Source organism: Triturus cristatus, chromosome 2_1 (assembly GCF_964204655.1).
Source record: "Triturus cristatus chromosome 2_1, aTriCri1.1, whole genome shotgun sequence".
Lineage (NCBI taxonomy): Eukaryota > Metazoa > Chordata > Amphibia > Caudata > Salamandridae > Triturus > Triturus cristatus.
The window spans coordinates 35,125,042-35,142,859 of record NC_140581.1 but is presented as its reverse complement, the minus strand read 5'-3'; the positions used below and the strand labels follow the sequence as shown (position 1 = coordinate 35,142,859).

Here is a 17,818-nt window from a genome sequence, read left to right as displayed (position 1 = left end):
AAACATTCCTGCTTCCTCAAAGGGGTCATTGACCTGCTGCCGTTCAGCAGCCATGCACCCTCATTCCCTACTGGGCAAAGTCCTAAGAGGCGAGACTTCTGCCAATAGGGACTGCTGTGTCACAGCCTTGCCACTGTAGGGGTGGGCTGGTGACCGGCACCGGTAAACTCTGCTGCGCTACGCGGGAGGCGGAGTTTTTTGCCGAAATTCGCGCTCCAAGCAGAGCACGAAGTGGAAAAAACTTTGCAAAGTCCACTAGCGGAGCGGAGTTCACCGCCCAGCCTTACTTGGCAGCAGCAGGGAAAACCCCTGCTGTGAAGGATTCCAGTAGAGACGCAAACTTGAGTGTCAGAGTTGTCTTGCTTGCACTAAGGTTTTTCTTCAGCACTCTCATAAAACCTGCTCTGCAGTCTTTTTTTTGCATTTCGTTATTTTCATTGAGATTTTATAAAGCAAGCAGTACAGAAGGAAACATTGCATACTGGGGTACAGCGAATGGCATTGGGTACACTCCGGTTTGTAAAAAGAGATATGGTGTCGAGGAAGCATATTGTCTCAACATATCGTGATGTCACAGTATCCTTCTTACTGGAGGTAAATGAGGAGCTACGGTGTGTTGGTAGGAGTATTGTATTTTGTGAATACCCCAGCATAATTATATGGTAAGGAGGAGGAAAGTTGAGAGAGATGGGTCAGTGGGGATACATAAGAAAGATAAGTTGTAGAAAGAAGGAGAGGTAGTAGAGGAGGAGAGGGTAGTGGGTGGGGGGGATGGAGGGGTGGGGAGGGGAGAGGTGTTTGGGAGTGGAGGGTGGTATCTATGATCATGATGTGGTGTAGGAGTCTCGTTTCAACCAGAATTTTTAGTTTTTCTTCACAGGAGTTCTTAGGTAGGTGTTTAAGGAGTAGTCACCCCCTCCCCTGGTGAATTGGTCCCATTCTCACCAAACATGGGTAAAGAGTTTGGAGAGATCTTTCCATTCAAATAGAATAGCTTTAAGACTGATTGAGATTAGTACGTCCCATAATTTACGACCTTCACAATTTGGACGGTGAGATATTTCAGAGGGTCGAATACCCAACGCTACAGACGCAAGGTCCAATTTATCAGCGCATTCAGATAGCATATGGGGTAAGTCTCCCTCCACTTACCGCAGCTCCAACAGCTTTTTGAGTCTGAGAGACCTAGCGTATACAGTCCGGAGGGGGTCCGGGGGCATTCTGCGGCACCCACACAAAGAGGAAATCGTCTCCATTGAGTGATTTTGAGCAGGAACTTTTCCCTTCCTGCACAAAAACAATCAACCCTACAAAGCAGACACCCTTGCACCACAGTGCTACTGTGCCTGCGTTGGCGCATGGCTGCCAGTTAGGCGCCAGCGCAGGAAGAAAGGAATGGAATGCACCGTATCTGATTGATACGGCGCATTCTTCCCTTTTCTTGTGACGTAGGGCAGAGCAGCAAGAGGGCTTGTGGCGCTGCCCTACGAAAAAATATTGTAAATTCGGGCATCAGTGTGCTTTTCACGTAGTTTACCCATGGGATGGCGAAGGCATTATCCAAAGAGAGGCAATCAGACAAAACCTCCCTCGGGAAACCTGCTTCCAGGGTACTCTATCCCCCTAACCCCCATAACAGGGGGACGAGTTTAGTTTTGTCTTCTAAAGGGACCGACCCAACATCACAGCGACACATAAAAGATGACGAGGCTTCGGGGACAGCCTAAGTGGAAATATATTTTACACCTATTGTTATTCCTTGGCGTCCTTGTTCCCCCACATCCCAGTTTCAAAGGTCGCTATAGGAACGCTCTTACTGTTATATATGCTCACAATCTCCTTCACAACTTTGTGCCCCGATCTACGAGTAAAGCTGAAAAAAGAATTCAATAGCTCTCTGACACTGACATGCCCTAGTTGTTAGTAGAAAATTCCAACTTAAATGTGAATGAAGGGGAAAACCCAGAGCCCTAAAGTTTGACACTTTAACTATCTCAGCCCATTCCATTTAGAATGTCTTAGGGGCATATCAACAAGGCGAGGCGATAGAATTATCGCCGCTTTTGCGGCCGTTTTCGGCCGAAAAGCGGAGATAATTTTATCGCCTAATTAGCAAGCTCACGGTAACGTGTGAAAGCTTGCGTTAGCGTAGGAATTCCTAACGCCCAGCTTTGCATGTCTAATGAGATTCAAAGTGGGCGTTCCTGACATGACATGACTGGAGAAATGTCACTAAGCGGCATTTCTCCTATCATCAAGCCCCACGCTATGTAGCATAGCGGCAAGAAAAGTAGCGATAACCCCTGTTATCGCTACATTCCTTACGCCTGCTTCAGGACTGACTTAGCCATGATATCCTATGGAAGGTGGATATCATGGCTAAGTTTGTGAGTCCCTATCATCAAGCTAACGCCACATTGCGTGAGATTATCGCTGGGTTTTCAGTGATAATCTCACGTTAGGCAGTTAGCGTGAGGATTCTTATCGTTTTGAGATAAGCGTTGCTAATAGCACGCTACCTCGGCGAAAAAATTCCACGCTAGCCGGCGATAATTATCCTAGCACTAAGTGCGCTTAGCGATAATTATCACCGGTTGTTGCTGATATGCCCCTTAGTTTTTTAGTGTTTGGGGCAATTTTCATATTAAAGGACTTGTTAAGGTCTGTTTTAAGGCCCACATTGGTCATAAAGGTGCATAAAAAATCCAAACGTAATTCATGGTCATTTGCAGTACTAAAAATTAAAACATACTACGCTATATGAGGATGAAAATAAATAATACAGTTTATTATTTTCCTGGTGAGGAAAGGAATGGGGCTGTCCACAAAAAACGTAAGTGTTCCATCATGGAGTATATGCCAAGACGGCAGCTGGAGTCAGTTAGGCTAGTATGACTGACAGCTCCATTGGTTGTTTTGAGGGGGTGTGGTAAAGTCGGTTGGACAGTGACATCTCTACCAGGAAGGTCAGTGGAGGGCTCTGGTTTGTGCTCATCTGATACATTTGTCTGCTGTGGATGGTGGCCTTGTGAACAGCTGTCCTGCATTAACTCAACCTTAAGACTTGGGTTAAGAGAGGTCTGAAAATAGCAGGCGGATACTGATCCTTGTTCACAGTTGTCGATAAGGAAACTCAGGTTGGGGTCTTGGAGGTTGTGGGATACTGGAACATGGCGATTAGAGAGCGAAGAATGAGCGAGAGAGAGAGAGAGAGAGAGAGTGAGAGAGAGAGAGGGAGAGAGAGAGTGAGAGAGAGAGAGAGAGAGAGAGAGAGATGGGGAGAGATAGCAAAGGATGAGCAAGAGACAATAAAAAAGAGAGGGGGATAGAGATTGAGAGAGATGTATGGAAGCAATGTGCCCTCTGTGCTTAATTTGTAAAAATATAAGTGCCAGGGCTCTCGTCAGTGACAGTACCGACACAACTACAAAGCATCACACTCCAAGAGTAACAATTCAGACTATTCCAGGACCCCAAAGCTATCAGAATGGCTTGGGCGGCTGGTAATAGTCACTTTTAAAGCATATTGAATTAATTGGCAGTTGTTTTGGACATCTCTAAATTAGCTAGACAGCGCCACCTTGTGACAGACTGTCACAAGCGCCGGTGTTGGGAATTAAGTGCAGTGCGGAGTCCCGGACACCACCGGCTCAAATTAAGCACCTCCTCTCCCCATTCCGGAAGACTGCTTGCTGTGTTAACAGTTAAAAGTTTGCTGTTGGACTGCACAATCTGTTAATGCCAGGATTTGCAAATAAATAAAAAACTCTCAGCACTTTGCGTTGGGAATTAGGAATTAACATTTGAACGCTTTAATTATATATTCCCACTAATTTGTCTGTTCTTTAATATATTTATCTCGTATTTTTTGTGTTGTGCAGATCACATGGTTGGTGAAAACGTTTAGCAAATGGTCTGGCCTGAAGGAAGGTGAGATTCATGTCAGTCACCTGCCACTGAGCCACATGGCTGCACAGTTCTTTGACATGTGGTTACCAATGTGCCTCGGAGGAGCCACTTACTTTGCATCTCCAGATGCGTTAAAGGTAATTTATTTCCATGGTAATTATTAATTTGTTTGTGCAGGGAATATAAGTTTATTATGTGTTTGATTGCTGCTTTGATTTAATACCTTAGGGGGCATTCCCATGCTGGTGTGCTGCCTGCACGGTCAGCAGAGGCCATGGTCTCTACTTTTCTGTTGGACGCCCGCTGCCTCAGAGATCCCAGGCAGATAGGCGAGAATCTCTGCAACTTCATCGGAGACAACTTTGTGGCGGGTCCACTGAACGCACTTCACATTGCCAAGTGGGTACCAGGGTCCTTATCACACAAAAGGCGCACTTTCCCTGTTTGCTCCACGGTGCACCTTAAAACGCATTCAATGTAATAGGGGCCAGAGGGAAAGTGCACCCCATTATATTGGATGCGCTGCCCCCAGGGCAGCCGCAAAATCGCGCTGCCCTGGGGCAGTGCATGCAAGTGAAAAACGGTGCAGCTTTGAAGCAGCCGCACGGTGTTTCACTGTGCAGGTGGCAACCTGTCTGCACTTTTAAGAGGGGAGGAAGATCCCCTCGCAGGCGGGTGCAGTGAGTGAATGCACCTGCCTGCAAGGGGATGTCTGAGGGGGTCCATAGGAACCCATTTGCCCCTCCCGGGGGCTGCCATCAATGCGCCTACTGACAGCTTCTTTACCTTTGCACCCAGGTCAATAATATGGCCTGGATACATTCCCTTATGTGCATGGGGCCATGCCCCCATGGAAATGAGGGAAAACCTTCTGGTGAAAGAGCTGGTGCTATATGGGCACCAACGATATCTGTATTAAAGAAGGGGCCGCAGAAAGTTGTACCAAAGATCCCTGGGGGTGCGCAAAGTGGGCGCACATGCCCGTTGCTCCCCCAGGGCACTTTCCATTATATGGCCCCAGGTTTGTTGCACCTGTTCATCAAAGCTTTTGTGTTCCAAGAAACAAATTCATAAAACAGCTTTCGAGGTTTCCAAAATATCTGGAATTCGTAGGTCCCCCTGGGTACCCGCCGACCTAGGTTCAAATATGGGAGCTAGCCCTGATCCTCAAGAGGCCTTCTCAAATGACATGTGCAAGGTGGGACATTTCATCCTTTTGTTTTGGGCCTTTCATGTTCTGGGTAATAGCCTCACCCTCAACTTGGTCAGAAATGTGTGGTAATGCTTGGTGGTAGGCATTTTGCCATTACTCACACATTGTGGAACTTGACCTCACAAAAATGTAATTCAATCCAGTATGTTTCGCCACATTTTAACTTGTAAAGGGCATTCCGGACAAAAGAAAGTGCCATCAACAAAACAAAACATAGTAGTCTGGACTCCCCCGGGTGCCTAGTTATCACAAATGTCTGGGCTTGGAAGTTTTCCCTTGGTGCTGTATGTTTACAAGACCCTAAACAGAACCTAGCCACATCCTTAGAGAAACCCTTCTCAAATGACACTCTCAAGGAATTTCCTGCTCATGTTTTTGGGTCTATCTTGTTCCAGTTCATAGGCCCATCCACACATGTGCAAAGACTCAGGAGCACTGGGTGCTTGGATTGTTTATGTTATCTGCACGTTTCAGAACTTTCCCTCAAAGAAATACAAGTATCCAGAATTTTCACCCAAATTTTGATATTTGTATTTTGTAGCGCATTCTGGGTAAAGAAAAGTATTAGACCCATTCAGAATATACCTTGTGGTATCCTCTGTGTCTGTACTTTCCAGAAAGGTGGTTTGTTGAATGATTTCCCTGGGTGATGGTAGACAAGGCCCCAAATACCACTGCCAAACATGAGAATGTCTATTTTTCCCAAGTTTCATTTTGACTCTTCACCCTGTTGCATTTTTTTTGCGCTTTCCTGTCCTGTGCAATAAGCCAACACATGTGAGGTACCATTTTACCAACAGAAAACACCAACCACAACATAACTTTATAATTCCATAATGGAATGAAAGACAGATGACGCAGTTAGTTAGGCAGATAAGCTGGCCCAATGGGCTGATGCACCTAATGGCCTGGCAATTTTGTAGGGTGTGCTTTGGAATATATGCTCATCTCAATACTACAGAGGGCTCAACAATCCGCACATGCCAGGGTCAGTAAATGGAACTCTGCCCCAAATGTGTGGCAACATTTACTGTCAGGATCTTAACACTATCTGGTAGTTCTTATGTAGATCTAATAGCCAAATAGCAATAAAGAGACACACACATATATTTTTATAGAAGGATAACTGCATTCCTCATATTGTGTAAAAAAGGGATAAATAGTAGAAATCCAGTTTGTGATGAGATTTCTTCTATGTTCTTCAATTGATGCAATAACAGCCAACACGTGTTTCGACAATATTATCTATAAACTGAAAATTATTCAACCCGTTTAATTCCAACTTGGCATGCTGATATCTTTATCTCCTACAAAGGTAAACAAGCTGTGCAATCAATAAAATTTTAAAAACAGACATGGCTTACGATGAATAGGTAAGGAATATCATTAGACAACGGACAAGGGTATTGTAGTTAAAACAGCCAACATTTATTTTATTTTTTTTAACTTTTGTAGGAGACGAAAATATCAGCATGCCATGTTGAAGGAACGTAAAAGAGCTGCAAATATCTTATTAGCCTCAGATTCAAAGTGAAATTATGTTTTTGGGATTAAGAACCTTTTAGTGATTTGCTATTTGCCCACTGGGGCAGGATGTTGACATCGAACTTGGTCGGAAAGGAATAGAATATGATTATATCCTTGATTCTCATGGGCCCACTTGGGCATAATTGTGAATTTATAATTTCAAGACTGTCATTGAGAATTCGTTATTTTTCCGATAATCGATTTGTTATCTAAATCACATGTGGAATTGAAAGGGTTGAATAATTTTCATTTTATAGATAATATGTGGCTTAGTATTAATCCTATATATGAGGTTATCACTACAAAATGGATGACGCTTTTCCTGCCTTTTACTATGTATTGTGATAGGTAGTCCTACTTCTATCTTTTCTGTAAGTGCACTATATGGTTATGATTTCACAAACAGTCTTTGACCCGTGACCAAGGTGCGGCAGCACCGAAACGCGTCGGGCGTTTGTTTGCCATATGCTTTGATTAAATTACGCTTTATGGATTTGGTCTTGAGTACATTTTGTTTATCTACAAAGTATCACTGAAATTGAAGAGGTTCGCGCCCTCGTTCAAGCCCGCCGCCGTGAGAGACAGAGAGACCCGCGATCCTATTTGGATACATATATATATATATATTCACTGAAAAAAACATAGGTTTTAGGGAAAGTTATAGTTAGTTGGATATTTCACTCGTACAAAACCATAGAAATTCCCCATTATAGTTAGTTCAGCTAACTATAACACGCGCCCCCGCAATGCACTGCTGATGACGTCACATATTACATCACTCATGACATGGTCAGTGACATCACTGATGGCATAACTGATGACATCTCAAATAACATCACTGATTACATCACTGATGACATCATCCATGTGATAAATTGATGCATCTTCTCACACCCTAATATAACCGTTGATACACCCACTCAAAATTACAGACGGCCATTTTCAAGACCATTGACACTCCAACACCAATAACTACATACCCACTCACTGATTCTTAGGTCTACACACACATCCACTCACTCATACACCTATATAGAATCTCACACACCGCCACTCAGCCATAGAGGTACTCACACATCTAGTCAGTCATGCAAATAAATAATCACACACCCATTTACTCACCTATACAGTTATACACACACCAGCTCACTTACAGATACAAATACTAGCACATTCTTACGCTCTTATGCAATCACTGCTACAAGCACATACTCATCCATATAGCCACTCTCACAATCACACACCCTCACTTATAGCCATTTGAATACTCTAACACACATATTCACTGCCTTTTACATATGTAGTTACTCGCACATGTACCACTGAGATATACATTCACTCACTAACACACCCATACACACACTCACCCACCCATGCAGTCCATCACAGATGCACTCTTGAAACCATGCACCGAGTGAATCACCCACTCACACATCTATGCACAGAGTTACACACACCCCACCCACACAAACACTCAGGCACCCATACAGATACTCCTACAACCAATCAATAACTCATATAGACACTAATGTAGCTAATCACAATCCCATGCAGCCGCTTACACAGCAACAGACAGATGGATACAGACGTTCACACAGTTTACCCACCAAACCATGCATTCAGTATGATACGTTTAATCGCTCATTTATTAACTCAGTCACACACCTACTAAATCATTCATTCAGACACTTATACACCCACTCATTCTTCAATACGCCTTTCCCTATATATATTAAACATATTTAAACTTTACAGAAACACACAGTCACTGGATGATGTCATCAGTGATGTCATCAGTGATGTCATTTGAGATGTCATCAGTGATGTCATCAGAGATGTCACTGACCATTTCATGAGTGATGTAATATGTAACATCATCAGCAGTGCATTGTGGGGGCGCGAATTATAGTTAGCTGAACTAACTATAACGGGGGAATTTCTATGGTTTTGTATGAGTGAAATGTCCAACTAACTATAACTTTCCCTAAAACCTATGGTTTTTTCTGTGAATTTCTAAGGTTTTTTAAATGCTAATTTCTAACTATAACGTGCCTGAAACCTATGGTTTTTAAGTGAATTTCTATGGTTTTTTAAATGCTAGTTTCTAACTATGCCTACAGAGGTTGGACATCTGAAGAAAGACAAAAAACGCACAGAAAGAAGCAAAAGAAATGCAGAAAGACGCAACAGAAGTCCACAAAGAAAAGTGCAGGAGAAGCTAAACATGTCCAGATTGAACCAACAGAGAAGCAGAAAGAGGCCTTGTTGCAAAATCATCCTGTACCCACAACATTTTCAGATGGGTACTGGTGGTAACTGACTAACCAGGCCTAGAGCCAGTGCTATGCTAAAAGACACTTAGAATACAGTGAAAACACCTACATACACTAGGGAACACTATGCGTTGGGGTACCCCTGTGATTAGCATGACCTCCTCTATATGTCCCTAGTACATAATAGGGCAGGGGGATTAAAACTACCTTTTCACAGTAGTTAAGGGAGGACGGTCCTGAGGTAACATGTGTGCAAACACGCCCTGTGGCCGTTTTAAGTTGGGAAATTAAGTCCCCTTGAATCCTGCAGGTCCCTGGGGTCCAACTAGCCCACTAGGTACCTCCAGTAATGCAACAGAGCTGCGTTGCACAGAGGTGTAAAAAGGGGCATGTCCTGGACCACCTCTCTGCAACACAGGCCTGTGGCGCTTACTGGAGGTACCTGGTGGCCTAAGTGCCCCCAGGGGCCCTCAGGATTGAAGGGGACCTAATTCCCCAACTTAAAACGCACCACAGGGCGTGTTTGCACATGTCACCTCTGGCCCCTCCCCTCCCTTTAGCACTGTGCAGAGGCGCCCTGTGGCACATTTTAAGTTGGGCGATTAAGTCCCCTTGAATCCTGAGAGTCCCTGGGTCCAACTAGCCCACCATGTACCTCCAGTAAGCACCACAGAGCTGCGTTGCAGAGAGGTGGTCCAAGGCCATGCCCCATTTTACACCTCTCTGCAATGCAACTCTGTGGCACTCACTGGACGTACCTGGTGGGTTAGTTGGCCCCCAGGGACCCTCAGGATTCAAGGGGACTTAATTCCCCAACTTAAAACACGCCACAGGGCACGTTTGCACACTTGTGACATCAGGCCACGCCCCCTCCCTGCACCACTGCGCAAACGCACCCCCTGGTGCGTTGTAAATTGGGGGATTAAGTCCCCTTGAGTCCTGAGGGTCCCTGGGGGCCAACTAGCCCACCGCTTACCTCCAGTAAGTGCCACAGAGCTGCTTTGCAGAGTGTTGTAAAAAGGGGCATGGCCTGGTCCATCTCTTTGCAACGAAGCGGCACTTACTGGAGCTAAGTGGTGGGCTAGTTGGCCCCCAGGAACCCTCAGAATTGAAGAGGGATTAATTCCCCAACTTAAAACGCACCACAGGGCGTGTTTGCACACATGACACCTCAGGCCCCGCCCCCTCCCTTCACCACTGTGCAAACACACCCAGTGGCGCGTTTTAAGTTAGGGGATAAAGTCCCCTTGAATCCTGAGGGTCCCTGGGGTCCAACTAGCTCACCAGGTACCTCCAGTAAGCGCCACAGAGCTGCATTGCAGAGAGGTGTAAAAAAGGGCGTGGCCTCTGAACACCTCTCTGCAACGCAGCTCCCTGACGCATACTGGAAATACCTGGTGGGCTAGTTGGCCCCTACGGACCCTCAGTATTCAAGGGGAATTAATTCCCCAACTTACAACTCACCAGGGGGCGCGTTTGCACAGTGGTGAAGGAAGGGGGCGGGCCTGAGGTGACATGTGTGCAAACACACCTTGTGGCGCGTTTTAAGTTGGGGAATTAATTCCTCTTCAATCCTGAGGGTCCCTGGGGGCCAACTCAATTAATGAATGGCAGTCCCCGGGGCAGTGTGGGGGGGAATTGGGGCCCCCCACACTTTTTTCTCTGCTCCCGGGACCTGGCCCACCCAGGGGCTAAATATTAACAAAGCGCGGGAGCCCGCGCTTCATTTTTATTTATTTCGGCCAAAATTCGTGCTGGGTGCGCGAATCTCGCCGATTTTTTTTTAGGTTTTTTAATGCTTTTTTTGGCCCTGGGGGTCCTTGTGGGACCCCCTGAGCAGGCCTAGGGGGTCAGGGTGTTTCTACCCTGCCCCCTTTTCTTGTTTTTCATGTTTCTTTTTCTGTTTTCTTGTGCCTCGGTTCTACCGAGGCACAAGATGGCTGCCAACACTTCCTGGTTTGGAGTGTTGACAGCCAATTAGCATGAAGTTCGTGATCGGGAGGGTGCGCGGATCCTCCGCGGCCATAGATATCACTATCTTTATTTCTCAAAAACTACTGAACGGATTTACACAATTTTTTAAAAGGTCGCTTTCTGAGCCAAGCACTACCTTTTTGCCAAATTTTGTGTAATTCCTTTCAGCAGCTTTTGCTATAACCGTGTCTAAAGTTTCCTATGGGAAATTGATGTGTTTACATCTATTTTTTTAATTTCTCAGGAACTACTGAACTGATTTACACCATTTAAAAAAAGGACTCTTTCTGAACCAAGGGCTACCTTTTTGCAAAATTTGGTGTAATTCCGTTCAGCAGTTCGGGTTGTAGCCTGTTCCAAAATTTCCTATGGGAAATAACATGGAGAAAACGCGTTTTGGGACCCCCCTTTTTTCTTGGCCCCCGCTTGACGAATCACCCCGAAACTTTCAGGATAGGAGCTGACTGGAGCGCTTCACCAGTTTTGGAAATTTCAAGAAGATTTGTCATCCGGCCCCAAAGTTGTTGGGAAAAGAATGTTACGGTTTTACTATGGTAACTAGGTCCTAACTATAACTACCTACTGGTGATCACCAGTAGGTAATATATATATATATTTTTCCAAACAAATGCTACCTGTGCTGCCAAACTCTTTTCATGACGGGTGCGAACACTCACGGAGCACTCGTGGGTCTGGGAAACCTTTATTTCACTTCGCATGACGCGTTTCGTCACTCCTGACTTTCTCAAATGCTGTTCTGTGTGAAAAAAGTCTCTCTGCCTTTTCAGTGTCTTTAAAGCCAAATGGGCCTCCTCCTGCACAGTTTCAGCAAGGAAGGACTGCATGCGCAAGTAAGCAGTTCCTCCTAATTATTCATGGCTGCTATCTTTGAATGTGAATATCGTCGTCTTTATACCATCATGGTGAGTCATTTAAGGTGATTACTCTTTTGTTGTAAACTTCCATTGAGTGATGGGAAAGGGAGGATGCATATTTCAAAGATCGCACTTCGCCACTGTGCATTGAATTAGGAGCTCCAATGTTCATTACACTAGCCCTTACGTCAGCCGCTGAAGTGCCACTCGAGAATTCTGTGCCTGAAGGCGCTGAATATAGTAATCTGCACACTTTCATGTTGTCATGAACCAACTGCATATTGGCAGGTACATCATTTTCCTGGCCGCGGCGGTTCCGGCAGCACCATCCAAAATTCCCAAACAAATGCTACCTGTGCTGCCAAACTCTTTTCATGACGGGTGCCTATATATAGGTTTCAGGGATGTTATAGTTCGAAATTAGATTTTTAAAAACCATAGAAATTCACTGAAAAAAACATAGATTTCAGGGACGCTATAATTAGTTGGACATTTCACTTGTGCAAAATCAGAAAAATTCGGCTGTTATAGTTAGTTGAGCTAACTATAACTTGCGCCCCCGCAATGCACTGCTGATGACGTCACATATTACATCATTCATGACATGGTCAGTGATATCACTGATGACATCACTGATGACATCTCAAATGACATCACCGATGACATCACTGATGACATCATCCAGTGAATGTGTGTTTCTGTAAAGTTTAAATATGTTTTATATATATATATATATATATGCCAAGGTGTATTGAAGAATGATTGGGTGTATAAGCGTCTGAATGGGTGATTTAGTAGGTGCATGACTGACTGGATAAGTGAGTGATTAATCATGTCTTACTGAATGCATGAGTTAGTGACTAAACTGTGTGAATGTCTGTATTAGTCTGTCAGTTGGTGTGTAGGCGGCAGCATGGGTTCGTGAGTAGCTACATGAGTGTCTATATGGGTTATTGATTGGTTGTCTAAGTATCTGTATGGGTGCCTTAGTGTCTGTGTGGGTGGGTGGGGGTATTACTGTGCATAGATGGGTGAGTGGGCAATTCACTGGGTGTATGGGTTCAAGAGTGCATCTGTGAAGGGCTGTAGGGGTGAGTGAGTGTGTGTATGGGTGTGTTGACGAGTGAATGGTTGTCTCAGTGGTACATGTGTGAGTAAATATATATGTGAAAAGCAGTAAATGTGAGTGTTGGGGTATATAAATCACTATATGTGAGAGTGAGTGATTATGAGAGTGGCTGTATGGTTGAGTGTGTGCTTGTATCAGTGATTGTATAAGAGAGTACGCAAGTGTTAGTATCTGTATGAATAAGTGAGGTGGTGTGTGTATAACTGTATAGGTGAGTAAATGGGAGTGTGAATGATTCTTTGCATGATTGACTAGGTGTGTGACTAACTCTATGGGTGAGTGGTGATGTGTGAGTGTCTGTATAGGTGTATAAGTGCAAATGATAGGCCTGTATTGATAAGTGACTGTATGGGTGAGTGAGTGGACATGGGTGTAGACCTAGGAATCAGTGAGTGGGTATGTAGGAACTGGTATTGGTGTGTCTATGTTCTCGAAAATGATAGTCTGTATTTTAGAGGGGGTGTATCCAAGGTTATATTAGAGTGTGAGGAGGTGCATCAGATTATTACAGTGGATGATGTCATCAGTGATGTCATCAGTGATTTCATTTGAGATGTCATCAGTAATGTCACTGACCATGTCATGAATGATGTAATATATGACGTCATCAGCAGTGTTTTGCTGGGGCGCGAGTTATAGTTAGCTCAACTAACTATAACGGCCAAATTTCTCTGGTTTTGTACGAGTGAAATGTCCAACTAACTATGAAGTCCCTGAAACCTATGGTTTTTACAGTGAATTTCAGTTTTTTTAAATGCTCATTTCTAACTATAGCGTCCCTGAAACCTATGGTTTTTTCAGTGAATTTCAAAGGATTTTTTAAATGATCATTTCTAACTATAAAGTCCCTTAAACCTATGTTTTTTCAGTGAATTTCAAAGGTTTTTTTAAATGTCAGAGGTAGGACATGTGCAGAAAGAGGAATACACGAGCAGTAAGAAGCAAAAGAAATGCAGAAAGACGCATCTGAGTTCCAGAAAGACGAAGAAAGGTGCAGAAAGAAGCAAGAGATATGCAGAAAGAACCAACAGAGGTGCAGAAAGAGACCTTGTTGCAAAGTCATCCTGTGCCCACAACATTTTGCTGACTGGTACTGATGGTAACTGACTCTGACTAACCAGGCCCGGAGCAAGTGCTATCCTGAAAGACACTTAGAATACAGTGAAAACACCTACATACACTAGGGAAGACTATGGGTTGTGGTACCCCTGTGAATGGCATGACCTACCCTGTATGGCCCTAGTACATAATATGGCAGGGAGATTAAAACTACCTCTAAGTTAGCAGTGCAGAAAGAGGCAAGAGAGGTACAGAAAGAGGCAAGAAAAGTGCAGAAAAAGGGTACAGGATGCAGAAAGAAGCAAGGGGGAGACAAATTTGCAACAGAGGTAGAGAAATAAGCAATAGCAGTGCAGAAAGAAGCAAGAGAAGTGCGGAAATAAGCAAAAGAGGTGGAGAAATAGGGAAGAGGGTCAAGAAAGAGGCAAGAGGGCTAAAGAAATTTGCAAAAGAGGTGCAGAAACAAGCAAGAAAAGTCCAGAAAGACAGAAGAGAATTGCTGAAAGAAGCAACAGAGGTGTAGAAAGAACCAAGAAAAGTGCAGAAAGAGGCAAGTGAGGTGCATAAAGAATGTAAATGTAAATGTAAATGTAAAGGTACTTATAGAGCGCACTGTCACCAGACGGCCACCTTGCGGTGTCGCCTTTTGCGGTTTCCTGGCGCTGATACTCATACCGCTGTGGAACCCCTCCTGGCTTTCCCTGTAAAGTGTCCACTCCTGGGCACCCTCAGGGTGAAGCCAGGCATCCTTAGCGCTGTTGGGGCCGGTGTGGAGGCTAAGCAAGCTATTGCCCAGAGTTGCAGCGTGGGGCCCGTCATTAGAAGAGGTACCGAGGCGAGAATAGACAGGTCCGAGGAAATTGAGCCCGAGCCCCGCCAAGGCGGGAATCGAACCCTGGTCCCTGGCCAGAACTCTGCTTCAGGGTCTGCCGCTCTAACCATTGAGCCACACTCCTCCTCAAAGAAGCAAGAGCAGTGCAGAATGAACCAACAGAGGTGCACAAAGAGGCAAGAGGGGTGCAAAAAGAAGGTAGAGAAGTGCAGAAAGAGGCAAGAGAAGTACAGAAAGAGGCTGTAGGGGTGCAGAAAGAAGCAAGAGAAGTGCAGAAAAAGGCAAGAGAATTGCTGAAAGAAGCAACAGAGGTGTAGAAAGAAGCAACTGAAGTGCAGAAAGAGACAAGTGTGGTACAGAAAGAAGCAAGAGCAGAGCAGAAAGAACCAACAGAGGTGTGAAAAGAGGCAAGAGGGGTGCAGAAAAAGGTAGGAGGGTTGCACAAAGAGGCAAGAGAGGTACACAAGGAGGCAGGAGGGGTGCAGAAAGAAGGAAGAGAAGTGCAGTTTGAGGCAAGTGAGGTGCAGAAAAAAGCGAGAGCAGTGCAGAAAGAACCAACAGAGGTGCTGAAAGAGGTGTGAAGGGTGCAAGCGCAAGAGAAGTACAGAAAGAGGCAACAGAGGTACAGAAAGAGGCAAGAGAGGTGCAGAAACAAGCATGAAAGGTGCATAAACAGGGAACAGGGGTGTAGAAAGAAGCAGGAGAGGTGCAGAAAGAAAAAAGAGGGGTGCACAAAGATCTGCAGAAAAAGCAACAGAGGTGCTGAAAAAGGCAAGTGAGGTGCCGAAAGAAACAAGAGAAGTGCAAAAAGATCCAAGAGAAGTGCAGAAAGAAGCACGAAGGGTGCAGAAAGAGGCAAGAGATATGCAGAAAAGGAACAGAGGTGCAGAAGGAGGCATGAGGGGTGCAGAAAGAAGTAAGAGAAGTGCAGAAAGAAGCCACAGAGGTACTGAAAGAGGCAAGAGTGGTGCAGAAAGAGGGAAGAGAGGTGTAGAAGGAGGCAAGACAGTTGGACAAATAGGGAAGAGGGGTGCAGAAAGAGGCAGGAGAGGTGCAGAAAGAAGCAACAGAGGTGGCAAAAGAGGCAAGCGAGGTGCAGAAAGTAGCAAGTGAAGTCCAGAAAGAGGCAACAGAGGTGCAGAAAGACACAAGAGAGGTGCAGAAACAAGCAAGGGAAGTGCAGAAGGAGGCAAGAGAATTGCTGAAAGAAGCAACAGAGGTTTAGAAAGAAGCAAGGGAAGTGCAGAAAGAGACAAGTGAGGTGCAGAAAGAATCAAGAGCAGGGCAGAAATAACCAACAGAGGTGCTGAAAGGGGCAACAGAGGTGCCAAAGGAGGCACAAGGGGTGCGGAAAGAAGGAAGAGGAGTGCAGAAAGATGAAACAGAGGTGCTGAAAGAGGCATGGACGGTGCAGAAAAAGGCATGTGAAGTGCAGAAAGAAGCAACAGAGTTACAGAAAGAGGCAAGAGTGGTGCAGAAAGAGGGAAGAGAGGTATAGAAAGAGGCAAGAGAGTTGCACAAAGAGTGAACAGGGGTGCAGAAAGAGGCAAGAGCAGTGTGGGAAGAACCAACAGAGGTGCAAAAAGATGCAACAGGAGTGCAGCAAGAGGTAGGAGAGGTGCACAAAGAGGCAAGAGAGGTACAGAAAGAGGCAGGAAGGTTGCAGAAAGAAGAAAGGGAAGTGCAGAAAGAAGTAACAGGTGCTGAAAGAGGCAGGAAGTGGCAAGAGAATTGCTGAAAGAAGCAACAGAAGTGCAGAAAGAGACAATTAAGAAGCAGAAAGAAGCCAGAGCAGTGCAGAAAGAACCAAATGAGGTGCTAAAAGAGGCAAGAGGTATGCAGAAAAAGATAGGAGGGGTAGACAAAGTGGCAAGAGAGGTACAGAAAGAGGCAGGAGAGGTGCCGAAAGAAGGAAGAGAAGTGCAGAAAGAAGTAACAGAGGTGCTGAAAGAGGCATTAAAGGTGCAAAAAGAAGGAAGAGAAGTGCAGAAAGAGGCAAGAGAGGTACAGAAAGAGGCCGGAGGGGTGCAGAAAGAAGGAAGAGAAGTGCAGCAAAAGGCAAGAGAATTGCTGGAAGAAGCAACAGAGATGTAGAAAGAAGCAAAAGAAGTGCAGAAAGAGACAAGTGCGGTACAGAAAGAAGCAAGAGCAGGGCAGAAAGAACCAACAGAGGTGTGAAAAGAGGCAAGAGGGGTGCAGAAAAAGGTAGGAGGGTTGCACAAAGAGGCAAGAGAGGTACACAAGGAGGCAGGAGGGGTGCAGAAAGAAGGAAGAGAAGTGCAGCTTGAGGCAAGTGAGGTGTAGAAAAAAGTGAGAGCAGTGCAGAAAGAACCAACAGAGGTGCTGAATGAGGTATGAAGGGTGCAAGAGGAAGACAAGTACAGAAAGAGGCAACAGAGGTACAGAAAGAGGCAAGAGAGGTGCAGAAACAAGCATGAAAGGTCCAGAAACAGGGAACAGGGGTGTAGAAAGAAGCAAGAGAGGTGCAGAAAGAAATAAGAGGGGTGCAGAAAGAGGCAAGAGATCTGCAGAAAAAGCAACAGAGGTGCTGAAAAAGGCAAGTGAGGTGCCGAAAGAAACAAGAGAAGTGCAAAAAGATCCAAGAGAAGTGCAGAAAGAAGCAACCGAGGGGCAGAAGGAGGCACGAGGGGTGCATAAAGAAGGAAAAGAAGTGCAGAAAGAAGCAACAGAGGTGCTGAAAGAAGCATGAAGGGTGCAGAAAGAGGCAAGAGAAGTGCAGAAAGAAGCAACAGAGGTGCAGAAGGAGGCAGAAGGGGTGCAGAAAGAAGTAAGAGAAGTGCAGAAAGAAGCAACAGAGGTGCTGAAAGAGGCACAAAGGGTGCAGCAAGAGGCAAGAGAAGTGCAGAAAGAAGCCACAGAGGTACTGAAAGAGGCAAGAGTGGTGCAGAAAGAGATAAGAGAGGTGTAGAAGGAGGCAAGACAGTTGGACAAATAGGTAAGAGGGGTGCAGAAAGAGGCAGGAGAGGTACAGAAAGAAGCAACAGAGGTGGCAAAAGAGGCAAGAGA

General features: G+C 45.2%; 1 protein-coding gene across 1 annotated transcript in view; it reads left to right on the top strand.

Moving 5' to 3' along the window:
- Window positions 1-17,818, top strand: part of LOC146863661 (long-chain-fatty-acid--CoA ligase ACSBG2-like) — a 570,849-nt gene that overhangs the window by 188,053 nt on the left and 364,978 nt on the right. Inside the window, exon 7 of the mRNA XM_085627754.1 lies at window positions 3,882-4,046. Coding sequence (XP_085483880.1) covers window positions 3,882-4,046 — 165 coding nt within the window. The remainder of the gene's footprint in view (window positions 1-3,881; window positions 4,047-17,818) is intronic.